Below are 26,052 nucleotides of genomic sequence, written 5' to 3'. Positions count from 1 at the left end.
AGGTACATCCTGAGCCTTTTGTAGTTGAAGCTTACACTGCAAGGAGAATTTCATATCTGCTTATGTGATAAATAAAATAAATTTCTGTTTATACTCCGGGATAACCACATGGTCAGAGGAGTTCACGAGACAGAGAATACAAGAAACAGCACAGTGTTTAGCAGTCACAGGCTTGAGCCCCAGTCACTCAAACCACATGGACTTATGCACCCTTATACCTTACCACCCGGCCATGGCAAATGCTAATTCCTAAATCGTTCTCATACTGAATACCCTTAAATCTTTAGCAGTTAGTGTTTATGTCACCTCTGGATTTCTTTCTTTTCCCAAATGCAAGTTCTTGCATTTAGTAATATCATGCATTTGGGGAAAAGTTCAATTTCTATCATACCTAACCAATCTAAGTCATTCTGAAACAGTAGTCTGGTCCTGATTATCTATCACCTACTTACCTATAAGTCATCAGCAAACTGACAGCTTTCTCTGTATGTCCTCATCAATATCACTGAGGAAAATCAGAACCCCAACATTTAAACCTAAGAGACCATGCTCACTATATAAGTCCACTCTGAAGAATGCCTACTAATTACCACCCTCTGTCTCTTCTCACTTATATAGCCATTGATCCACTAAGTAATCTCCAGTAACCCAGCACACTCCAGTTTTTAAAGTAGTCTCTTACAATGAACTGAATCAGAAGCTTTACTAAAATCTAGGTATACAATATTAAAATTGTTTCCCACATCTAAATGCATTATGATGTCATCATAGCAATTAACCATATTTGTCAGATAAGACTCACATCGCAAAACTGTGCTATTGCCCTTTTAGGCTTTTACTCTTATTAAGATGTTCCTGTATTGTATCCTTAATTATCAATTCCATTATCTTGCCTACAGCAGAAGCCTAGTTACTGATTTCTGTCTTAGCCTCTTCCTTATGAATGGAGAGACACGTTTACATATAAACCTCTGCATCTCAATGGAATCAATCCAGAATTAGTCCAAAATAGCATAAAAGGGGTATGCTAGTGGTATAACTTGGTTCCAATGCAAGCCTACATCATTGGTCCACCCACCAAATGAAAATTTTAAAAAATTAAATGAAAAATACATTAAATACAATATATTTCCCACAGAAAAGTAAACTATATTTTTCAGGTCCCATTTGGACAACAAATGAGCCACACTAATCATACTACCACAACTACTATGGTGGCTTCAGTGGTACGATTATATAAACCTATAAACCTAAAAAAAAACAGAGAGAGAGATAAATATGATTTTGTGTGTATTTCCTTGCAGAGCGTGTATCAATAAATATGGATACTTCCTCTGCAAGTGCCAAACTCAAAGATGGTCTAAGCATAAGAAAAAAAAAAAAAAAAAAAACAATAATAAAAAAATAAGTGTTTGGTGTATAGGTCATTTTTTTTTTATAAAATCAAATTTATTAATATAAAATATAACGCTATTCATAGGGCGAAAGGCTATGCAAAACAAAACTAAAAAAATTGTTTCATATTTTACAGATATATTAGGTTTATTAGCAGATTCACAACAAATGAGGTAGAAAGGAATGTATAACGTTCAAATTTTGAAGATCAAAGAGAATTGTTAGCATTATGAGTGTTATAAACATCTTTTTGTAATTCTTTTCTTGATGAATATCTTTTAAACTCTGCTATGGAAAACATCTGACAGTCTGGATCATCAGCATCTTTTTTATGCACAGTATTTGTATCAGCACTAGTTCTTAAAGTACCAGTCTTACATCCTGAACAATTCTCTTTTTTGTCAGTTATAGCAGCTGGTGTTACTTTAAGGTTTTGATCCATACATCTTTTGTGTAAAAGGATAAGTGCTTCTGCTGCAGATAACTGAATTTCTTCAATATACTCATTTTCCTTTATAGAGTTTTCAGTTGAAATAATGTCCGAGGACACAGCTCTTTTAACCATTCTATCTTTTTTCTGTGATGTATTAAAGAATCGAGGAACATAATCTGGACTGGATGGATCACGTGATGGCTGTTCTGTAAAAAAATAATAATAACAAATAAATAAAAAATGTTTTTCTCAAAAAAATAAACTATTCTAAGACTTATACAGCACGATATAATTTTAATAAATGAGCATCATGTCGCCAACCCTTTACAGGGTTCTTCTCATAAAATATCAAAATATGTAATTTGTTACTGGCTCAAGTTACTTTATTCAAATATCAAAATAGTAATTTGTTTCTAGCTCAAGTTATTTTATTCAAATATCAAAATATTTTATAATATTATATCGTAATTAGCAAAGACTTTATTTAATTATGCATAATTCAATTGTTCGGCCTCCGTAGCCGAATGCAGTAGCACACGCTCTTTGAGTAGACCAGGGTTCAAGTCCCTAACTGCTAAATACAGTCGATCTGCCAACCTGTGCTGGACTGGTGTGGCAGATTATGGTCCATTTCCCTTAGGATAACTCTTTGAGGAGACCCATCCTACAATGGATTGATAGGCTGCAAAAAAAAAAAAGCGTGTACTTTTTGCAAGATTCATTCATCATTGCAAGTTTTTAAAAAATGACACAGGTAAACAGCTTAAAATTCCAAGTCTCATTTTTTGATTGGTAGAATCATCAACCAATCAAAAAATGAGAGCATGTGAGGTAACATATGAAAGGCATGTTTCTCTCACAATATTCTCTAGTTATGTTAGATAGAATCTGACACTTTAGATTTCATAGTGAAGAAGATACTTCTATCAGTGTAATTATTAATCAAATATCACATTTTCTGCTGATATCACTGTAGAGTAAGATTCCCGTATTACCAATATTAAATACGGTAATAATAAAGTATAGCAGACTCTCGATTTACCGGGACACTTCAAGACTCCAAATTAAAAAAAAAAAAAAAAAAAAAAGATCAACCAGAAATCATAAAATTCGAATAATAACTAGAATAGGTATAAACAGATATTTTGCAAGTTGTAAATAAGCAACAAGAACTGGCGTTATAAGTTGTCACTGGGAGATTAGTGTATCTATTATCTTGCAACCCCTGCTGTCTTCACACCTACCGCTCAAAACAAAAAGAAAAAAAGAGACCAAATGTTTAGTTTGATTTAGTGCGTCACGTCGATTGTTGTGTTCCGTCGCACCTCAAAAGGACAAATTTTGTTTCGTTATGTCAGGGATGTCGGAATTTTCTTTTGTTTAGTAATCGCGAAAATGATGGACAAACGCAAGAGTTGTGCTTTCATTTAAACAAAAACTTGAAATTATTCAAAAAAGTTTGAAAACAGTGCATCCATTAAATCTCTAAAGAACCATTATAATGTTGATGACCAAGCCATAAGCGACATTGTAAAAAATAAAGGGAAGCTATTCGATTTAAAATCGGCATCGTAAAAAATAAAGGGAAGCATCGTACTGGACACACAAGTAATACATGATAAGATTTTTCGTTTTTTTTTTTCGTGGTTAACCATGGGTAACTGCATCAGCGGATACGGGGCACAACTGTATTGTAATATTACATGTTCACATTTCCAAGTGCACTCGATATTTCATGCCAAGCTGACAAACATTTAACATGCTCACTGCTGGCTTAATAAAATAAAAAAATTATGAGATTGAGTCAATCTGAATTGGGGATGCCAGAGACATTTTTGGGTTTTCTTCTCACTGTCTAACCAATTCAGCCATAGTGACAGTCACTGAAGAAGGTTGTTTCACAAAAATATTTGGTTTTCCTTCTATCAAAAAATCAGAAGAAAATGGTTTTTAAAGTGGTTTTTTGTCCAGGCATATCAAAACCCCTTCACTCACTCACTATTGCACTGACCCAAAGCTGTTATTGTTGTTATTTGGTTTTTAGGAGCATTAGCAACTAAGGCCATACTGCTCTGGGATATGTGGTGGTCAATCCCTGACCTTTCCGTATCCTCCGTATTCGGTGATGACGGGCTCGAACCCCGGTCTAATCAAGGAGCGTGTGCTACGCACTGCTGCTCCTTCTCATCTGGCTATGGAGGCACCCTCTGACCCAAAGCCAGAAACGTAGCCTGCCCTAATATATTTTGGGAAAATCGGTAATTAAAATAGCACACGCAATTGATTTTTTTCCCTTATTCATTTTTGTAGGTGCATAATAAGAAGAGGAAAAAAATCACTTGTGTGTGATATTTCAATAAAAAGGTTCCTCTTGCATTCATAGGAGATATATTCAAAAAGTTTCCAGAATTTTACAATAAAAGTTTATTGAGTGAGCAGCTGGGCTTACTAACCCACATGCTGACTCAATAAACATACCTTCTGTCTGTGCACGCACGTACACACACACAGGTTGTCCCAAGCTTTGAATCATTCTTTAAAATTGTTTTTTTTAGCACACATAAGACCACTTCAGCATTTTCTCTGATATTATCCACTGTAGGGAAACAGTGACACCAAGGCTCTATTTTCAGTTTAGGGAACAGCCAAAAGTTAGAAGGTGCAAAGTGAGAAGAGGGTAGGGAGGCTGCTGCATGATTAGATTTTTTTTTCACAGCCAAGAACTGCTCAACTGCCATTGCCGTGTGACTGAGTGCATTGTCATGGTGCAGGATCCAGTCATCCTTCCATTTCTGAAGTTGTCTTTGCCTCACTTTCTGATGCAAATGTGTCAAAACCTCAACATCATAAGCAGCAGTAATGCTTCTCCTGCTAGTCATAAATTTGTGGTGCACTATACCTTCATTGTAAAAAAAAAAAAAAACCAGATCAGCATGACTTTGACATTGCGTTTTGTAGCATGAGACTTCCTGGGCCATGGGGACATTTTTGTGTGCCATTTGGATGATTCCACCTTGGTCTCGGGGTCATAAGTTTTTCTTAGGAAGCTCGGATCCTGCATGGATTTAAAAAAAAAAAAAACCACCTGCAATGACTTTCCCGAAGTCCATTACATCATCTGACAGCAAGCACAGAACAAAATGTGCACCACAGGAAGCATCCCTAAACCTTGCATCAGGATTGTGTGTACTGAGCCGCCTACAGACTTTTTTTTTTGACAGTCCAACTTCATGAACAATCTTCTCAACAACAGTCATTCACCTATCATTTCATACGAATTCCTTCACTTTCATGACACTCATAATTTTGTGATGTTGAAGGGCACCCACCGTGAGGTTCACCTTTCAGCATTTCCTGTCCGTTTTTAAACTAATTAAACCACTTGCAAACTGCTGTTTTCTTCAAACATCATCTCTGAAGCACTCTTCCCAAATTTAAAGAAGCTGATGTTAGCAAGCTGTTCAAACTGTAATATTCCACACTGACTCTGCGTGCACAGCAAGGTCAATGTGAATGCCCTACTAAACCTTGTGGCTGCAGCAATGATCATTTAAATACCAGCATGTGGTTCTGAGAACTTTTTAAATGTACTACATAACACCAATGAGCCAAAACATTATGACCAGCAAGTCGTTATGCAAGTTGAAGCAACTGCAGGTGAACTACAACATGTGCATGGGTCAGACAACAGTGTAAAAAACACCTGATACCGAGCTCTTTAATCAGCGTTACTCTTGTTCTTCAGATCGGAAAGGCAGCGGACTTAAGTGAGTTTGACAAAGGCTAAATTGTAATGGCCAGACGACCGAGTCAGAGCATATCCAAAACGGCACAGCTGGTGGGGTACTCACGGTCAGCCCTGGTTAGTACCTACTGAAAGTGGTTCGAGGATGGAAAACCCAAAAACTGCCAGCGAGATATCGGATGACCATGGCTTATCGATGTGGCAACAGAAGGGCGACTGTGGTGCAACTCGCCAGTAATTCAAATGCTGGCGACAGGAGTAATGTGTCACAACACACAGTACATCAAACCCTGTTGAAAATGAGGCTGTGTAGCTGCAGGCCACTCGAAATGCCCATGCTAACCACGGTTCACTGGTGACAGCACCTACAAAGGGCACATGAGCATCAAAACCTTGAGTGATTGAAAGAACGTAGTATGGTTCGATGAATCACGTTTCCTGTTGCACCATGTGGATGGCTGGGTATGTGCACATCATTTACCTGGGGAAGTGATGGCGCCTGGATGCACCATGGGGCGAGAGTGTCATGCTTTGTGCGATGTTCTGCTGGGATACCCTGGGTCCAGTCATCCATGTGCCGGGGACTCTGACATCATTGCTGACCAGGTACACCCTTTCATGGCAACGGTCTTCCCATCTGGCGGTGGCATCTTTCAGCAGGATAATGCGCCATGCCACATCGCCCGGATTGTATTCGAGACTGGTTCTTGGAACACGAGGAAGACTTCCAGGTATTGCCGTGGCCTCCAAATTCTCCAGACATCAATCCCATCGAGCATCTGTGGTTTGTGTTGGAACAGCAACTCCAATCTGCAGTGTCTCAACCACGGGCCTTACAGGAATTAAAGGATCTGCTGGTTACGTCTTGGTATCAGATACCAAAAGACACATTTAGAAATCTTGTAGCATCCATGCCTCGCCAGATACGAGATGTTTTGGCTGCACAGGGAGGACCAACATCATATTAGGTAGGTGGTTATAATAATGTTTCGGCTCATCATTGTATGTCTGGTGTAGTTTTGGAAGGTTGAAATGCTAACTGCAACAACCAGAAACACTAACAGTGGTAGTATGTTCAGACTGGGGACAATAAAAGATAACACTACCAAAAAGTGTTCATTCATTAAATGTAACAATTTGATTATGCCATAAAATGCAGATCACTAATTATAAATCATTGCTTTATGAAATAATAAAGTAACAATTACAGAGCATTAAAAGATGAACATAAATTAAACAATATAAAATTATTTTAAATTTTACATATATTATTCAAAAGAAGGAGTAACTAATAACTGATAACTGTATTTATTCTGAACATTATAAATATGCAGAAAAATACGGCGCCTCCGTAGCCAGGTGGGAAGGAGTAGCAGCAACAGTGCGTAGCACACGCTTCTTGATTAGACTGGGGTTCGAGCCCGTCACCACCAAATACGAGGATGCGGAAAGGTCAGGGAATGACCACCGCATATCCCGGAGCAATATGGCCTTAGTTGCTAATGCTCCTAGAAAAACCAAATAACAATAACAGCAGAAAAATACATTGAAAATGAGACGTTCAAAATGCTAATGCTATAGCTTGGTACAAAGGAAATTAATTTTTCAAAAAATTTATTATTCCATAAACATGGTGCAATAAATTTTCAATACTGCAATCTCAATTTGTTTTAGGAGGTCAGTATTAGTATTAAAGTTAATGGCACTGCTACCATTGAGAAGGTAAGAAATATAATTTAAGCCTGCACAACATCATCTAAAAATGGATAACTGGAAATGGAATTTTATATACCATCATGCAACAACCTGTGTTTGATATATTCATTTGCAAGTGTGATCCCAGGATTTTATGGTATGCAAAATTCCAATTCAATTTTATGGTATATAATATCAGATGGCCTAAAAGTGTTCCAGGAAATCATTAAGCTTTAATCATCAAGTCACATTGAAAAAAAAAAAAAAAAAAAAAAAAAAAGTCTACATTATTTTGATCATAAGTGGGGGGGATATAGCTCTACTTGGGACTACCCCCCCCATTCCGTTAGACATCTCTGTGCCCACAGAAGAGGCAAATTTTCTTTGTAAAAAAGAGAAACCAACTTTCGTGGGAGGGATGCAAGGAAAAGGTTAGAATGAGCAGGAATCTTATTTTATTTTTTATCAGATGCATTACAGCAGTTCATCACCATAAGTTACTAGCAATACATGAAATTCAATCTTATGGCATAAAGAGTTGAAAAAAAAGATGGGCAGGAGAACGACCATATGCCATATCCAAAAATTTCATTACTTCATACAGCATGTCCCACCCACTTTTTCTTACTATTGAATACACCATGAATTGTCAAACTAATAGAGCAAGCTTATCTGTGAAAAGATCTAAACCTCCCAAGCACTTCTAATTCATTTCACAAATATACGTGGTCTCAGTTCTAATCTCAACGATGTCCATTTCCACTTGCAGTCTGCCAAACCCCATGTACGTTTTCTGACAGAATCTCAGTTATCAGTTGATTCAACTACTGCTCATCTCAGATGCCCAAATAATTAACTGTATGATTCCTTTCGCCTCAAAGGTGGTACTTGTGCATATGTCTGTTCTGATATTCCCTGTCAGAGACTTGGCAATTTGGAATCGCCTCTCTTTGATCTTCTCTGGATTAAAATCTCTCTACCTCATTGTGTCCAATTCATGTGTTGTCTCTACCATTCTCCCAACTCCACTAACCACTTGGGGCTCTTTAACTTCCTATCTTTGCAACTTGACTTTCTCCAGTCCAACTTGCCTAACAGTGAGGTAATTTTCCTTGGTAATTTTAATGTTCACAACTCCAGCTGGCTTCCGTTTTCTAGTCACACCGACCCAGCAGGTTGAGATGCTGAGGCTTTTGCAATTACTAACGACCTAGCAGATTGTTCATTTACCTACAAGAATACCAGACAATCCTAATCATACAGCCAATACGCTTTATCTTTTTCTCACAAACAACCCTTCTAAGTACACGGTCGAAGTGAGAGGTCCTTTAGGCACTTCAGATCACAACTTGGTGATTGTCTCTTCTCCAACGGAACCTTTATCTCATGGCTATTCCCAACCTCGTGTTGTTTGGCATTACAAGAATGCAAAATGGGATGACCTGTGGGGCTTCTTTTCTTCTTTTCCTTGGTCGGATTACTGTTTCAAAACTTCTGATGTCAACGATTGCTCAGATCGTGTCAGTGAAATTATTCTTGCAGGAATGGAATCCTTTATCCCACACTCCACTTCAAAATCTCGTTATTTTATCTAAACCTTGGTTTTCCAATAAATGTGCTAAGGCTGTTCAAGAGAAGAATGTTGCATATCGTAATTGGCTTGTTTCTAATTCTTCAGTTTCATTTTCTGCCTATACCAAAGCTCGCAACAATTGTAAAGCAGTTATTAATCAGTCCAAACTAGAGTTTGAACAGGCTAAGAGTAGAAAACTTACTTCTTGCCCTAATCGTAGCCGAGCATTCTGGTCTCTTGCCAAAGCTATTGGCCGCAACTTTTGCCAATCTCTGCTCCCACCTCTGTCCAAACCAGATGGCTCTGTTGTCACTTCAGCCAAGGCTAAAGCTGACCTGCTAGCATCCCATTTTTCTTCCAGCTCAGGTATTAATGATCTTGGTAAAACACCTCCCACCATTCCCAACGCACTCCATTCAATGCCTCCTGTGGTCTTCCGTCAAAAGGATATCAGAAGGATTTTGATGAATCTTGATGCTAAGAAAGCTCCAGGTCCTGATTTGATGGTATTTCTCCACTTGTTCTCAAAACCTGTGCTCCTGAACTTACTCCTATTCTTTGTCGCCTTTTTTCACTTTCCTATTCCAAAGGTGTTTTTTCTTCTGCTTGGAAATTTGCTCATATCCAGCCAGTTCCTAAAAAGGGTGACAAATCCCTCCCATCCAATTATCGTCCCATTGCAATTACTTCTACTCTTTCTAAAGTAATGGAGAAATCAATTAACCGCCAACTCTTAAACTACATAGAAACCTTCCGTTTGATCAACGATCACCAGTATGGATTCCGTCAGCGTCGATCCACTGGTGATATTCTGGCTTATGTTACCCATTTATGGACTAATTCAATGGAAAGGTTCAGTGAAACAAAAGTAGTTGCTCTTGACATCTCAAAGGCTTTTGATGGTGTTTGGCATAAAGGTCTTCTAAACAAGCTTCCATCTTATGGTTTGCCAACTGTTTTTAGTAATTGGTTATCCAATTTTCTCTCTGATCGCTCACTGAGGGTGATGGTAGATGGCTCTCTGTCTTCTAACTTCTCCATTAATACCGGTGTCCACCAAGGTTCAGTTCTTTCCCCCACTCTTTTCCTCTTGTATATTAATGACCTTCTTCCATTGACTGGAAATCCTATCCATAGTTTTGCCGATGATAGTACATTGCATTCCACTTTCCATTTTGAGAAACCTTGTCCTGCTCAATCAGCTTCAACTTCTCGAAAATCTGCTACCAATTCCTTAAATGCCAATCTTCAGGTAATTCTCCAGTGGGGCAAAGACAACTTAGTTGATTTCAACCCTTCTAAAGCTCAGTCTTGTCTTATATCTCGCAAAAAGGATTCTTCTGCTCCTATGCTTATCTTTAGTGACACTCCGATTTCTAGGCAAAATGATATCTCTTTTGGGGATTACCCTGACTTCTAATCTCTCTCGGCACAAGCACATTACAAATATTGCTTCCTTTGCATCTAAAAAACTTGGTTTTCTCTTTCACTCTTGGCGTTACTTTTCTTCCAAACAGCTGCTCACTCTGTATAAATCGCAAATCTGCCCAGCCATGGAATATTGTTCCCACATCTGGAGTGGTGCCCCCAAAACCTCTCTCAGGCTTCTTTATTCCATTCAGAAGAAGGGAGTTAGGTTAATTAATGATTCATCTCTAACAGAGTCTCTCCACTTGTTTTCTCATAGACGTACTGTTTCTCTGCATGCCTCTTCTACAGATACTTCCATGGGCACTGTTCTTAATTGGCTTCTATAATTCCCGCTCTCTCTTTCAAAACAGTCCGAACACGTGTCACCACCAGCCAACATCCATTTACTGTCCAACTTCAAACCCACAGAACCAACTTTTCATCTTCCTCATTTATTCATTCAACTGCCGTTTTCTGGAACAACCTTCCTTCATACGTATTTCCTGAAAATTACAATCTACAGAAGTTCAAGTCCAATGTCAACAAATATCTTCTTTCGTCTTCTCAATCTCCAACTCAAGCACGATACTAAGTACTATAGGTTCTAATACCTCTAATGTTTGGGGTTCACATAAAAAAAAAAAAAAAAAATTCATCATTATGATTCCCCCCACTGATGAGGTGTCAGTTGTGGGCCACTTGTAGAGTAACTGTAGTTTGTCAATTGACGTTAGGTTCACTTTATATGCATGCTCAAAACTTCCAGTAAACTGGTTCTTTAAAGGCACATTTCATCTGCTGGGACTACCCTATCTTTTGTGTCATCCACATACATATGAAAGGTTAGTATAAAACAGAGCTACAATGCTCAATATGTTCTACTTTGTATTTCAATATTTGTAGAAGAATAAGAAAAATTTATCCCGATAGATGACACATAGAACACTTCCTAATGACACTCTCCATCAAATAAATATAAAATAATGCAAAAATTAAAGTAATGAAATTAATTAAAAAATTAAAGTAATAAAATTAATTATAAAAACAAATTATTTTTTAAATTAATTTTATTACTTTAATCATTTTGCATTAATTTTATATTTGTTTATTTGCTGGAGAGCATCATTAGGAAGTGTTCTACGTATCATATTGAGGCAAATCTCCCTTATTCTTCTCTACATATGAAAGGTGAAAATTTTGAAAAGCAAAATAACAAAATTTTAACCCTCAATTAGTGTGGTGGGATGTCTTACAGCCCATCACAGTTAATTTGCATGTTATCTAATTAATGACAACATTTTAGTACCTGAGAGTAAGAATACTTTCTCAACACTAGTCTTAGAATAAACATATGTCTGGCATGTCAGTTGTACATTAGATTAGCATGATAATATAAATCTCTAGGGTGTAATGCATCCCACCACTAAGCATGCAATTTTGGTGTTTAAGTAAAGTTTAAGATAAATTAATATAATTTATAATTTTATGTAAGTTAAGGCTCTACATACAATGAATTATATTATCCCAAACTGCAATGAACTATGAAATAAAAATTGAAATTTTAAAACTTATGGAAGCTGAAAAAAAAAAAAAGAAAAAAAAAAGAGGAATCAACAATATATGAAGAATATGTCCAGATGACTGGCTCAAGTGAAAATAATAATAATGTTTTCAAGTAAACTTCCATGCAACTGGTACAGAACAAAACTCATATGAAGAAGATGAAAGAGGCACACAAAGAACATTTAAACCATATATATAATTAATTATTTATGATTTAATGAAAATATGAAATAGGGTTTAATTCATTCAATTGCACTATTGCAGATCCTGGTGTGGATGGGATCCATCTAATTATATGGTGAGAGGCAGCAAAGGAGGTAAGCAAAACCTCATCCATAATTACGAGGGCATCTTTGGATTCAGGGGAGGTCCCTGCAGATTGGAGATGTGCAAATGTATCAGCAATTTACAAAATGGTGACATGAATAATTACAGACAGACCTGTCAGCTAACTTCTATTCCAGGGAAAATAATGGAATCACTGGTTAAAAAAGTAATGCATGACCATCTAGACAGGAAAGCAGTTATACTTCAGTCACAGCATGGATTTGTTAAGGGGTAATCTCATCTGAGCAATCTGATTTGACTCTATGATGCAGTAACAAAGGAAATAGATGCAAAAATTTATTTTCATATGATATACAGTCGGACCTCTCTTTAACAAACTTCCATATAGCGAATTTTTCTATGTAGTGAACTTTTTTGATTTCCCCTTAGTCATTACATTGAAAATAGTTTCCATATAACGAAGAAAATTTCCACATAATGAAATAATTTTGAGAGACCAGGGTATACATTGTTCACACCTCTGGCCTTTAGGCAATAGAGCTGATGCTGTAGAAAGCACAAATTAAGAGCTAAAAGGATTAAGAATTAATCACTTTAGCTTTTAATAGCTAAAGAGTTTAATTCTTAAGAGCATTCCAAAATTAAGTTTTGACCGTAAAGCTGTACTGAGAAGTCGCACTGGGAAACTGCTATCTACACTGGTGTTCAAAAAAAAGTGAATCACCCCTTAAAATTGTAATTGTCGTCCGAATAAGTAAGTATATGGCAATATTTCTTACAGATTGCATCAGATAAGATTGCCATATGTAGGTGATAATGTAATATTGCATCAGCTGTTATTTTAATCTATATAAGCATGCTCTGCAAGAGTTACAGTCATTCCTTGCTTGTGTCAGGATGGCGAGTTATGTGCAGTTCATGCCACGAAGAAAGAGTGCTATTGTTGCTTTACGTGAGGAAGGATGTTCTTCCAGTCATATTGCTGCCAACCATTACAGTGTCTTGTAATCAGCCAACAGTGAGTAGACTTCTTTCCAAACTCAAGAATACTTCTTGAGTTTGGAAAGAAGTTGAATACTTCTGGTTCTGCTGATAGGAAAAATGGAACTGGATGCAAACCAGTCTCTACGCCAAAACAGGACGCATTTTGAAGCACTTATGTTAAAAACCGCAAAGCTTGTTTGTCTGAGCTGAAAAGAGAATGGGAAGAACATACAGGAGTGGCAGCAAGTGCAGTAACTGTCAGAAGATGCCTCTTCAAAAACTGACTTGTAGCCCGTCGTCCTAAGAAGCCCCTCCTCACACAAAAAATGAAAAAGGCCCAATTAATTTGGTGTAAGGAGCATGAAGTCGGTTACTTTCTCGGATGAGAAGAAATTCAACCTACATGGCTCTGATGGGAGACAAACGATTTGATGTAGACGTGAAGAATGCCATCCAGACTATATGGTGTCTACAGTGAAATTCCCTACCAGTCAAATGATATGTGGGTGTATTTTGTATCGCAGAGTAGGTCACCTGTAGTTTATAAAATGTTCCGTAAATGCCAATGGATACCTGGCTATATTGGACGGCAAATTGCTGCCAACCATTAGAGACCATTTCAACCTGCTAAGTAATTGCATCTTTCAGGACGACTCTGCTCCTTATCATTGAGTGAAAAGTGTAAGTAGGCACTTCTGTAGTTACTCCAGCTTCATTTTTGCATTAGAGGTTCGACAGTAATGTGTTTACATTTGTTACAGGTGAAAAAATGGTTGGAAGAATGGTCCATTACAACTCTCAGCTGGCCAGGAAACAGGCCGGACCCGAATCCTATAGAGAACTGTTGGCATTGTGTGGAATCTGCAGTTGCCAGAAAGAAATCAAAGACCCTTCGTGAACTTTAGGAAGCCATAATTCATGTTTGGAACCACAAACTATCAATTGATTATCTTCAGAAATTGATCTTGTCAATGCCTTGATGGTGTGCTGCTGTCATTAGGGCCAGAGGCGGTTCAACTAAATATTAGTTTGCACCTGGTGAACTTTTCATTTTGTTTTCCATTTAAAATGGTAAGCTGAAGCAAATTGAGGGCTTCTGATAACATTTCAGCCATAATTGTTGTGTTTACCAAAACTGTTGTATAAAAGTTGCAAATGCAAGGGTTAGAAATGTGAAATTCCTAGGTGATGCACTTTCTTTGAACACCAGTGTACTTATGGGACTTTTATGTTACCCATCTATGGGAGACAAATTAAATGGAAAACACTGGTCATTCCCAACACTTCAAGGGCTTTTGATTGTATTTGGCATAAAAGTTTTCTGTAATTGGATGTCTTCAAGTGATAGTACTTGGCTCTGTGTCTTCTAAGTGCTCCATTAATGCCAATGTTCCCCAGGGTTCAGTTCTTTCGCCCACTCTTTTCCTCTTGAACATTAATAACCTTCTTCCATTGACCAGAAATCCCATCCGTGATTTTGCTGATGATAGCACATTGTATGTGCTGTCATCAACATGTTCCAGTTTGAGAAACTTTGCCCTGCACAAACAACTTCAGCTTATCAAATATCCACTAATAATTCCTTAAATGCTAATCTCCAGGTAATTTTCCAGGGTAAATGTAACTTAGTTAATTTCAATTCTGTCTTACATCTCACAAAAAAAGAGTCATTCTGAATTGGCTGATGACATTCAGATTTCTAGACAAGATCATATATCTCCATTAGAGAATACCCTGACTTCTACGGTCTCTTGGCATAAGCACATCACTAATATTGCTTCCTCTGCTTCTAAAAAACTGAGTTTTCTATTTTTCTCTCAGTGTTACTTTTCTTCTAAATAGCAGCTCACAAATCTCAAATGAGCCCTACCATGGAACATTGTTCTCACATTTGAGACAGTGCTGCCATAACTTTTCTCAGGCTTCTAGACTCCATTCAAAAGAGGGTAATAGGTTAATTAATGAGCTAGCAATTAATTATCCTATTTCTATGAATACTTCCATGAGCACAGTTCTTCTGAATTGCTTCTATAATTCCCCCCCCTCTCTTCCCAACCAATCTGAACACATGCTACAACCAGTCAGCATCCTTTTACTGTCCAACTTCAAATTCACAGAACAAACTTTTCTTCTTCTCATTTATTCTTTCAACTTCCATTTTCTGGAACAACTTCCCTTCACATGAATATTACAATCTACAGAAATTAAAGTTTAATGTTAACAAGAATCCTCTTTCATCTTCTCACCCTTCAACCCATGCACAGTAGTAAGTACTATAGGTTCTAATACTTTGCATTTTTGGTGTTTTCATAAAAAAAAAAAAAAAAATTCTAGAAAAACTAGGCAGGTGGGCTAAAAAATTGCAATTGAAGATTAACATTAACAAATATAGTTCACAGAAGTAGTAAGTAGTAGTAATCCCAGATTGACATACCAACTGTGTGATACTACACTCAGAGTAGTGGCAAGTTAAAGACCTGCAGGTAATTGTGCAGACAGATATGAAATTTTCTGAGCAGTGCAGACAGGCTGCCATTGCCAGGACAATTCATGGTGGATTGTCAAGGATATACAGGAATTTTGCAAGCAGGGAAATAGGTGATGATTATCCCATTGTATAAGGCAATGGCTAGGTCACATCTTGATTATTGTATAAAGTCTGGATGCCTCATTTTAGGAAGGATGTAAGGATGTGGATCTGTTGGAACAGGTGCAGAGAAGAGCAACAAGGTTCACGAGGGAACAAAAGGCGTGCACTTACCACAAAAGGTTTCAGTTTTGCAAATTGCAGTGTCTGGAGACTAGGCTCCTGCAAGGAGATCTGATTGAGGTGTTTAAGACTTAAATAGATTGAGTAAGCTCATTGCTAATGGAATTCTTCCTCTTGCATGAGGGTGCATAATTCAAAATACACTGACACTACATACATGAGGGGGCATAAATTAAAATTGAAGAAGGATGGTTGCAGTATTGATGTGCAGAAGTTTGCCTTCAGCCAGCAGGTGATTCATTGTTAGAACAAACTTCAATCTGTTGTTGCAAAAATGGATAGTCTGAATAAATTTAATAACTAGACAAATTATTGGAAGATGGACAAATGATGTCGTAAGGTTCCTTCCCCCCCCCCTTTTTTTTGCTGATGCTGTATAAGCCTGCTTTCTTGCATTATATGAAGCTTGATTAAAGTTTTATTGTAATCGATATTGTAAAATTGCTTGCTGCAGTTAATAAAGCAACTCAAAGAATTTCTTATCACACAACTGCACTTCAATAAACCTCTACATGGACACATTTGATTGCACATTGAAAGTCAAGAGGTAGCTGATTTCATTCCAAGTGTTTTGAAACATCTCTTGAGAAATAGACGTCATTGCTCATTCAATCTGGTCTTTTAACTCAGTTACATTGTTAACTTTTTTTGCATACACCCTGTCCTTTATGCAGCCCCATACTAAGAAATCTACAGGTGTGATATCCAGGGAATGAGGAGGCAATGGAATGAGCCAAGCCATCATTTAGTAGTAGTGGCATGTGATGCAAGAAAGCAAGAATATGAGGTTATGCAACATCAGCCAGAAAAAAAAAAAAAAAAAAAAATTCACACAACCATTCCCTCCAAATGCCAGCCCAGTTCCTCCGTAAATTTATTTAACCTATCAACTTCCACAACGACAGATGGAAGTTTGTTCCAGGAATTAACCACCCAATGGCTAAAGGCAAATTTCCGCATATCTATTCTACATCTGTCTTTCCTTAATTTGAATTTATGCCCCTTAGGTTCGTAATCTGAACAAGTGGAAGAATCCCATCAGAATTCATCGTGCTCAACTCATTCAAGGCCTTATACACCTCAATCAGATCACCGCGCAGGTGCCTAATCTCCAGCCACTGCAATTTGCAGAACTTAAGCCTCTCTTGGTAAGAGGATCTCTTCATTCCCCTCACCAATCTTGTTGCCCTTCTCTGTACACTCTCAAGCAAATCTATATCCTTCCTAAAATGAGACTTCCAGACCTGTATGCAGTACTCAAGATATGGCCTGACCATTGCCTTATACAGAGGGACAATCACCTTTTCCCTGCTAGCAAAATTCCTATATATCATAGACAAAACCCCATGACCTACCCTGGCAGCCTGTCTGCATTGCTCAGAAAATTTCATATCTGACTGCACAATTACTCCCAGGTCTTTTTCATTTTCTACCACCGGTGATTGCGACTCGTCTTACCAAGGTTCGACGCGGTTTTCTCTTAATATTCGTGTAAATCAACACGAAGCCTCAGTTCGTGCTTCTCGTTCAGCAGCGTCAGAATTAGCCTTTCATGCCATTAACGAAAAACATACTTTTTTATTTAACGAGGCCAAAATACTTAACGTTCAACGTAATTATACGAGACTATTAATTGCAGAAACCGTTGAAATTAAATTACACGAGAATTCTGTTAATGTTCGGCGGCCATATTTGATCTCCGATGCGTGGACCTTTACGCGCATGCGCGAAGACATATAATCACTATTTAAGTTGCAGGTTTAGCCTGATTCGGTAATTTTCATTCCTGTGATCACGACAGTCGGTCGAAAAGCATTGTCAGCTTCAGGAAGGAAATCGTTTTGAATATTTTCGTTAGATTCTTTTAATTACGTTAATTTGAATTTTAATTGTTTTAAATTGATTTTGAATTGTGTTAAATTGATTATTTAATTATTTATATTTTACTTTAATGTACCGGTAAGTTGTCGATTTTTTCATTTTTTCCGTTTTAATTTCTGGAGGGTATCATACGGAAGTGTTCCACGTACTATATTGAGGTAAACTCCTCTTATTAATTTACTAATATTATCAACATAGAACATATTGAGTATTACAGCTCTGTTTCATACTAACTATTAGTTGAGGCTAACTACATCACCTTTCGAGACAAGGTGTACAAACAAATTTTTGGATTACCAATGGGTTTGAGCCTGAGTGGCTTAATGTCAGAGATCTATCTCTCAACGATTGAGCAGATACATTTGAAACCTTTTCGTCCCCGTATCACATACTATGGGAGGTATTTAGACGATGTTCTAGTTATTTCCGATAGTAGTACTATCCAAGACATTTTACATTCGTTTAATAATATTCATTCTAGACTCAAATTTACATTGGAAAGGGAAGATACGGATACTAAGTCATTAAACTTTCTAAATTTCACGCTTACCCGGGACTCGAACAAAATACAATTTTGCATCTATCGAAAACCCACAAACACCGGTATGCTTCTACATTATAATAGCTACCACCCGTTCACCTACAAAAGATCGATTATGTTTAATCAATTTCTAAATGCCTATAAATATTCAACGACGGATTCTGCTTTGGACTCAGAAATACAAATATTAACTAGCAGATTCTTGAACAGGGGTTATCCCATTAACACAATAAATCGAATTAGGGTACAAACTAAGGATAGGATACAAAATACTACACCAATCAACAATGGTAATATCAAAAAATACTTTATTTCTGTCCCATATGTTGAACAGTGGCACAAACAGCTTAACAGATTCTTTAAAGATACCGAATTTAAAATTATAGCTAGGCCTATACGGAAGTTACACACTATACTGAACAATCGCTCGGTTCTTTCCGCGTTCTCAACACAAATTAATGATCTAGTATACAACATTTCTTGCGGCGATTGCGACTCGTCTTACCAAGGTTCGACGCAGTTTTCTCTTAATATTCGTGTAAATCAACACGAAGCCTCAGTTCGTGCTTCTCGTTCAGCAGCGTCAGAATTAGCCTTTCATGCCATTAACGAAAAATGTACTTTTTTATTTAACGAGGCCAAAATACTTAACGTTCAACGTAATTATACGCGACTATTAATTGCAGAAACCGTTGAAATTAAATTACACGAGAATTCTGTTAATGTTCGGCGGCCATATTTGATCTCCGATGCGTGGACCTTTACGCGCATGCGCGAAGACATATAATCACTATTTAAGTTGCAGGTTTAGCCTGATTCGGTAATTTTCATTCCTGTGATCACGACAGTCGGTCGAAAAGCATTGTCAGCTTCAGGAAGGAAATCGTTTTGAATATTTTCGTTAGATTCTTTTAATTGCGTTAATTTGAATTTTAATTGTTTTAAATTGATTTTGAATTGTGTTAAATTGATTATTTAATTATTTATATTTTACTTTAATTATTTAATTATTTATATTTTACTTTAATGTACCGGTAAGTTGTCGATTTTTTCGTTTTTTCCGTTTTAACTTCTGGAGGGTATCATACGGAAGTGTTCCACGTACTATATTGAGGTAAACTCCTCTTATTAATTTACTAATTTTCTACCACCTTAAGTGTAGTACCACACAGTTGGTACGTTTCTCTGGGGTTACTTCTACCCATATGCAGTACTTTGCATTTGTCAAGGTTAAACTTCAGTTGCCACTTCTCAGCACATCTGTCCAAATTTTCTAGATCCTCTTCCAGTAGCACACTGCCTTTACTGTCATTAACAACACTGCCAACCTTTGTATCATCTGCAAACTTCGACACTAAGCCTGATATACCTTCATCAATATCATTGATAAATATACAAAACAACAGTGGACCCAACACCGAACCCTGTGGGATTCCACTATAACATTAGTCCACAAAGAGCAGCACCCATTGATTACCACACTCTGTCTTCTCCCACTCAATCATCCTTTTATCCATTGTAGCAACTTACCCTTAATACCATTGTGCTCCAATTTGTCTTCAATACACAACAGTGTCAAAAGCTTTCCTGAAATCTAAGTATATGATATCAAAATTATTTTTTCCATCCAGTTCCTTTGTAATCACATCATAATATCCTATCAAATTTTTCAGACAAGACTTTCCCCTAACAAACCCATGCTGTGTCTGAATGATTGCTACAGTCTTGTCTAGATGATCCTGCAATGCATCTTTAACCAGTGACTCCATTATTTTACCCGGAACAGAAGTTAAACTAACTGGTATGTAATTACTTGCGTCACCCTTCGATCCCCTTTGTGAATTGGGGATACATTTGCACATCTCCAGTCCTTGGGGACCTCCCCTGAGTCCAAGGATGCTCTCATAATTATGGCTAAGGGTTTGCTTAGTTCCTTTGCTGCCTCCTTTAATATAACTGGATAGATCCCATCCACCCCAGGTGCTTTCTTATGTCTATCTTCAACAATTTCTCCTCCACTTTGCTCTCAGTTATTACAAAATCATTATGTACCCTGCTACAATTTGATAACCTTCTGGCATTTTCAAACCTTAATAACTCCTCATGTGTGAATGTAGATGCAAAACACTTATTCCGTTTGTTTGCTATCTGAGCAGAATCATCAACAGTCGAACCAATCAGATTCATCCCCTTCCTTTTAGAGCTTATATGAGTAAAGAAATCCTTGCTGTTTTTCTTAGTATCCTTTGCCAAAGATTTCTCGTAATCTTCCTTCGCCTGCCTAATCTCCTTTGTGACTTGATTACAGACCAGCTTATATCTGCTAGGTTTCTGTGTTGCTTGATAATTTAAATGCACCCCTTTTCTTCTCTGTGACGAGCCTCATTAGTTCATTTGATAACCATTTAGACCTAAAGAACAATATTTCTTAATAGGTATATAACTTTTAGTAGCTTCCACGATTAATTCCTTGAATACTTCCCACTTAGAATTTGCTGTTGGTAACATCATCAGTTGATCCCACTGTACAGAATTTAAAAACTGTCTGAGACCACCGTACTCACCTTTATGGAAGCAAAAACTCTTCCCTTTACCCCTGATGGTAATTATATCTTTAAGTAAATCCCACATCAGTACACTGTGATCACTGCCACCAAGTGGTTCGTTTATCTGCAAATTCTTACGATAACCAGATCAAGATTATTACCCTCTCTGGTTGCCTCTCAAATATGCTGATGCAGAAAACAATCATCCAATAAATCCACAAAAGTCTTACTAGTCTTACTAGTGTATGGCCAACCCACAAGTTCCAGTCAATATCTGGGAAGTTAAAATCCCCCATTATAAGACATTCTGATTTACTAGCCCACTCTATTTCTCTGTACAATTGTTCATTTTACTAATTCGAGTCATTAGGCCTATAACACACTCCTACTCTTATTTTTGCTTTCGCAGTGCTTATGTCACACCAAACTTATGTCAACAGTGCACTGTTCATCTATATCAACTGGATGACCTTCTTTTGATTTTATGTTTTTCTTAATTAACAGCATGACACTTCCTCCCTTTCTATCCTGTCTATCCTTTCTGTACAGATCATACTCCCCAAATTCCAATTCTGCATTCCTAATATCTCTGTTTAGGAAATTTTTTATTGTGGAAATCACGCACATTCAAGATCCAGTGTGGTGCCCCCCATCTTGCTGATAGAACACATGTTGTTGTACATCTTTCACCTGAGGTGCAGCCTAGAATTCAAGCATATCTAGGTAATTTGTGGAGTTGATAGTATTTTCGTGAAAGAAAAATGGCCCAATCTTCTGGCTGAAGGACTCTGTGTGTGCCACACATTTACCTTGGAACTATCACACTCGTGTTTACAAACTAAGTTTTGATTTTCAGATCTCCATATGCAACAATTGTGTCTGTTAACTTTACCAGAATGGGTGTAATATTGCTTCATCACTAAAAACAACATTTTCCAGAAAGTGCTCAACTATGTCTATACGGTTCAGAATGTGGACAGCGAATTCCTCTCAATCTGGTCTGTCATGAGACTTAATTTCCTGGATAATCTGCACTTTGTAAGCATAATGTTACAAACTCTTGCAAACAACCCTGTGCAATGTTGCTCACAGTATTTGCAGCTGGAAGCTTGCTTGGTGGATAGATTTTATAGGATTTCGGGTAAACACTTCCTGAATTTCTGAAATTTATCTGCTGATACTCTAGGCCTACCTGCTCCTTTCTGGTGCAGCAACTGGTTCAACTAGAAACAGTTGCTGCACTTCTTGAAACTGTTTCAACCATCACCTCTTTTGATTGTTCTCTTTTGTCATCACACCTCTTTTGATTGTTCCATAAGTGGATCTTTCTGGAATTTCCGCTGAAAACAACTTTACAGTCACATGCAATTTGGTATCCCACAGCCACAACATGCACATTGCTTTCTCCTGCAGCCACCACTTTAATGGTGTACTGTCACAATGCTTGCTCGGATCAAGACTGCCAATCGCATGAGAAAAACTCAATGAGTTGCTTTGATAACTGCAGAAAACTATTTTAAGATACCTATTACAATAAATTTTTAATTGGGCTTCATAATCAGGTGAATTATTTATAGATACCTTGTATTAAAACTGATATAATGAAAATACGAAGTGGTGTTTAATACACTGCATGAATGCAGTAACTCTACCCACTTCAGTAATGCAGTATGGTTAACAGAATTTCATCTGCTAGAGCTTAATTCCATCAGAAAGCAAAAGGCTTCCATGAATGAAAGGAAGGATAGAGCATTTCAATGATTCCCTAAACTCTACCACTGGGCCGGGCTACTATACAAGATATCTTATATTTATAGTATAATAAAGTGGTTCCTAATCTTTTGTCATTCGATTCACACTTGAAGTTAAAAGATGCATATTCATGGCACATCTTTTTAGGTGCGCCATGAATATACACCAATATGCTAGGACCACACTGGTTGGGAACCACTGGTATAATATATTCATCAAATAATAAAATAGTGAAATAATAAATAACATTTACACACATCTGTTATCTTAAAATATCAGAATAAATTTATTAAAAGAAGGAGAGTGAAGCAAATTTATACTATATGAGATCTAAATAATTATTTCTTTTCAGATAGATATTATATACAGGTGGAAACAGACATTACGACATCATCAGTAATTGCTATTATTGTTACTTCACTGTTATAGAGAATGGCCAAAAGTTTGACATATTAATCCAGCCATTCTGTTCTTTGTAATGGTAAAGTAGACATGATGGCATTTCACTGATGAAGTGAAAGGAACATGCCATAAAACCCAATTTCCACAGATATTTAGATCTCGTGTAGGTCAAAAGTGCTTCATTCCTCTTTTAATCTTCCATCCCTTGGACTCCCAATTTTAACAAGAATATTCACATGATGTCTGTATGATCCATCCCCTTATTTGTTTTAATTATAAAAAATTTATTTTTAGCTTTTTACTAAATTGAAAGCAGTGATCTATTAACTATGATTTGCTAAACACAATTAAAAAATATCAAACAAAATAAACAGGAGAAACCAATAATAACAATAAAGTTTTTATCCAATGGTAGCTAATTTTCAAGGTAACTGATCCCCAGATTGAAACCCAGACACTTGCATGGTGTCTGGCAGATACAATGTAAACATCTACATTTTTGTCAGCTACTTGTGCTTAGCAAGCAAAATCAAAGCATTACGACAAGATTAGAGATCTGTCACTGGCATCTCTCACAGATGCCACATGAATTGGGGAATACCTAGAAAAACAGTAGCTACTGTTACTCATGTGACATCTGTTAAATGACAAACAAAAATTTAATATCTTGTAAGTCATAGTATATCAAAATGAAAACAGAAAATACTGTATAACCAGGAACATTGGTGGTCAAAGGTACATGGGAGGAGTTGATTCAATTTACAAAATTAAAAAAAAAAAATAAAAAAAAAAAGAATTAAAAAGTGGTATCTGTCAGACAGGTTAGAAACAGAAGGTTTATAAATTTACAGTGCCTTTGTACCATGCTACTCAAGTAATCTAATATTGAAATAATGTTCATTTTGATAGACCAATATATGATACATGTTTGGTCCTTATTTCTATCATATAGGACATGTTCTGTCCTATGACAGGACCACATTCACACATGTTAAGCCCTCAACCAAAGCATGCATGCAAATAGGCTTCAAGCCATGGCCTATTATGCCTAAATCTGGCCCCTCCACATTGAAATGTATAAATGAGCAACCCACACCTCACCCCATTATGTAACACAGCATTTTTTTTATTAATAAATCCTTCAAAGCAGATAGTAAATTTAATTAAACTAATCATGCCTTATTAAATTTGACATCCTTCCCTTTAATTAAAAAAACGTATAATTATTTTAAAGTTCCAGTATTATGAGTATTTGCAACATGATACAAACTATATTCACTGTCCTCACACCGTGGGGTAAGGACTTGGGTTTAATATTGTCAAAACGAGAGGAATTCAGTGTTCTCTCCCAACGCCTTGGCCAAATTAGTTTGTCACAGGAGGGAATAACTAATTTGACTACAGCGTGATAAACCTGGCTAAGGTGTTTACCGAAGGGCAAACCTTGAAATGGATTTTCCCCTCAGGTGAATAAGCAATTTATGGTTGCAATATACTGACGCTTCATAACGTTGGCTTCTTTGGCTCTAAAACAAAACTACATGCTACAAAAAGGTACTAGAATATAAATGAGGCTTAATTATCAACAAAATAAGCATCATAAAGGTGCGTGAATAATAACCGCAATCCTTTCCAGCTATGAAAACCAATGGTTTTGAACAAAGCTAATACTGTATAACCACCATTACGGAAGCTTGAAAGTGTGGAGTAGAAATTTTTTTCACCTAATAAGGAAAGCTGTAACGTACTAGCAATATCGATGCCATACATTAATTTCTCTAGGCAATGGGGCCTGCTTACAACTTTTTATTTCTCATTTTGCTAGTTGTTATAAAAAAAAAAAAAAAAGCTAGCTAGTTGTTAAAAAAAAAAAAATCCATAAACATGGTAAATAACATTTCACCAGACTTCCGATACGTAAAATATAAAATTCGTTTCATCAAGTAATATGCTTCGTATACAGTATATACAATAATTATATAAACCAATTTGACACTCACCTGCTTCGAAGTGATCACTACAAAGTCTTGAATATGGCGACGGAGACCAATTAGGTCGATTAATGGCAATTACCCATCTAGCACGTTGCTCAGCATTTGCTGGAAATCTAAAAAATCTTCTTGGCAAACCTTTATTTTGCCTGTTGGTGCACCCAGGGGCAGAACATGAAATAACCATTTTAAAATAAAGCAAAGTTACCTTCACTTTTGCTTTTCATGCGTTTCACCGCCGTCCAGCAAACAACCTTCTCGAAGAGCAGTTTAACAACAATAGCACGTGTGAAACATGTGCTGGGTAAACGATAATCACAGAAAGCGCCTAATACCAGTCAGAGCCTTTAGCCATCTTTTATATTTTATAGTACATTTTATGTTTGTATTTTATAGTAACTTAAATTAATACCAGTCAGAGCCTTTAGCCATCTTTTATATTTTATAGTACATTTTATGTTTGTATTTTATAGTAACTTAAATTAATACCAGTTTTAAATACAAAAATAAAAAAAATTAAATAAGAAAATAAAGGAAAGAAACACAAAGAAATAAAAATTAAATAAACAAGAATGAACATTTCGTAAACAAATAAGAGAGTCAAAAAAAAAAAAAAAAAGAAATATTCGGATCGAAATTGCAGAGATCACGCTATAAATTCTCTGCACTTTCAAGACTGCAAGAAAGAACCCATGTGGTCTTTAAAGACCATATAAAACGAGCTACCAACGAACCCCCATTACACCTCGTTCAAACCACAAGGGTGCACCAGGCGGCACAGAGTAGTAACATATCTTACTTCTCTGTGCCAGGCAGTATGGTAGTTTCACCACTGTGGCTGGCAATTGTCATGGAATAACTTGTATAATCACTAGTATCCTATTATATTAGGCCACCGAATATTTAAGTTCATATGCCATGCTGTGTGCCTTATGTCTGTTAATTGCGTGTGTTCAATGGTCGATTTGTCTGTTTTACTGGAAGAATGGAAGAAAAACCCTATTTTCCGAGGGAAAAACATTTCCATCTTCGCCTGAGACCGACTAACTCAGCCACGGACTGAAAAAGGCCCATTAAAGTTCT

General features: G+C 36.9%; 1 protein-coding gene across 1 annotated transcript; it reads right to left on the bottom strand.

Annotated features, from left to right (window-relative positions):
• Nucleotides 1-1,603: 1,603 nt before the first annotated feature.
• LOC150076883 (uncharacterized) lies at nt 1,604-25,292 on the bottom strand. The gene is made up of 2 exons (XM_090385712.1): nt 24,979-25,292; nt 1,604-2,034 (listed from the first exon to the last, which is right to left on the bottom strand). Exons 1-2 carry the CDS (start codon nt 25,154-25,156, stop codon nt 1,604-1,606), a joined length of 609 nt encoding a protein of 202 aa, XP_090241838.1. The 5' UTR covers nt 25,157-25,292.
• Between the last annotated feature and the right edge of the window lie 760 nt (nt 25,293-26,052).

This window comes from Mastigoproctus giganteus, chromosome 12 (genome assembly GCF_048544385.1).
Source record: "Mastigoproctus giganteus isolate SK-2022 chromosome 12, ASM4854438v1, whole genome shotgun sequence".
Classification (NCBI taxonomy): domain Eukaryota; kingdom Metazoa; phylum Arthropoda; class Arachnida; order Uropygi; family Thelyphonidae; genus Mastigoproctus; species Mastigoproctus giganteus.
This window is presented reverse-complemented; position numbering and strand designations above follow the sequence as displayed.

What these genes read in the sequence shown, in the direction of transcription:
- LOC150076883 (XM_090385712.1), bottom strand. Translation starts at nt 25,156, where the DNA reads ATGGTTATTTCATGTTCTGCCCCTGGGTGCACCAACAGGCAAAATAAA. An exon ending in TAGTGATCACTTCGAAGCAG is followed by an intron (nt 2,035 to 24,978) that starts GTGAGTGTCAAA and finishes ATTTTTTTACAG; the next exon opens with AACAGCCATCACGTGATCCA.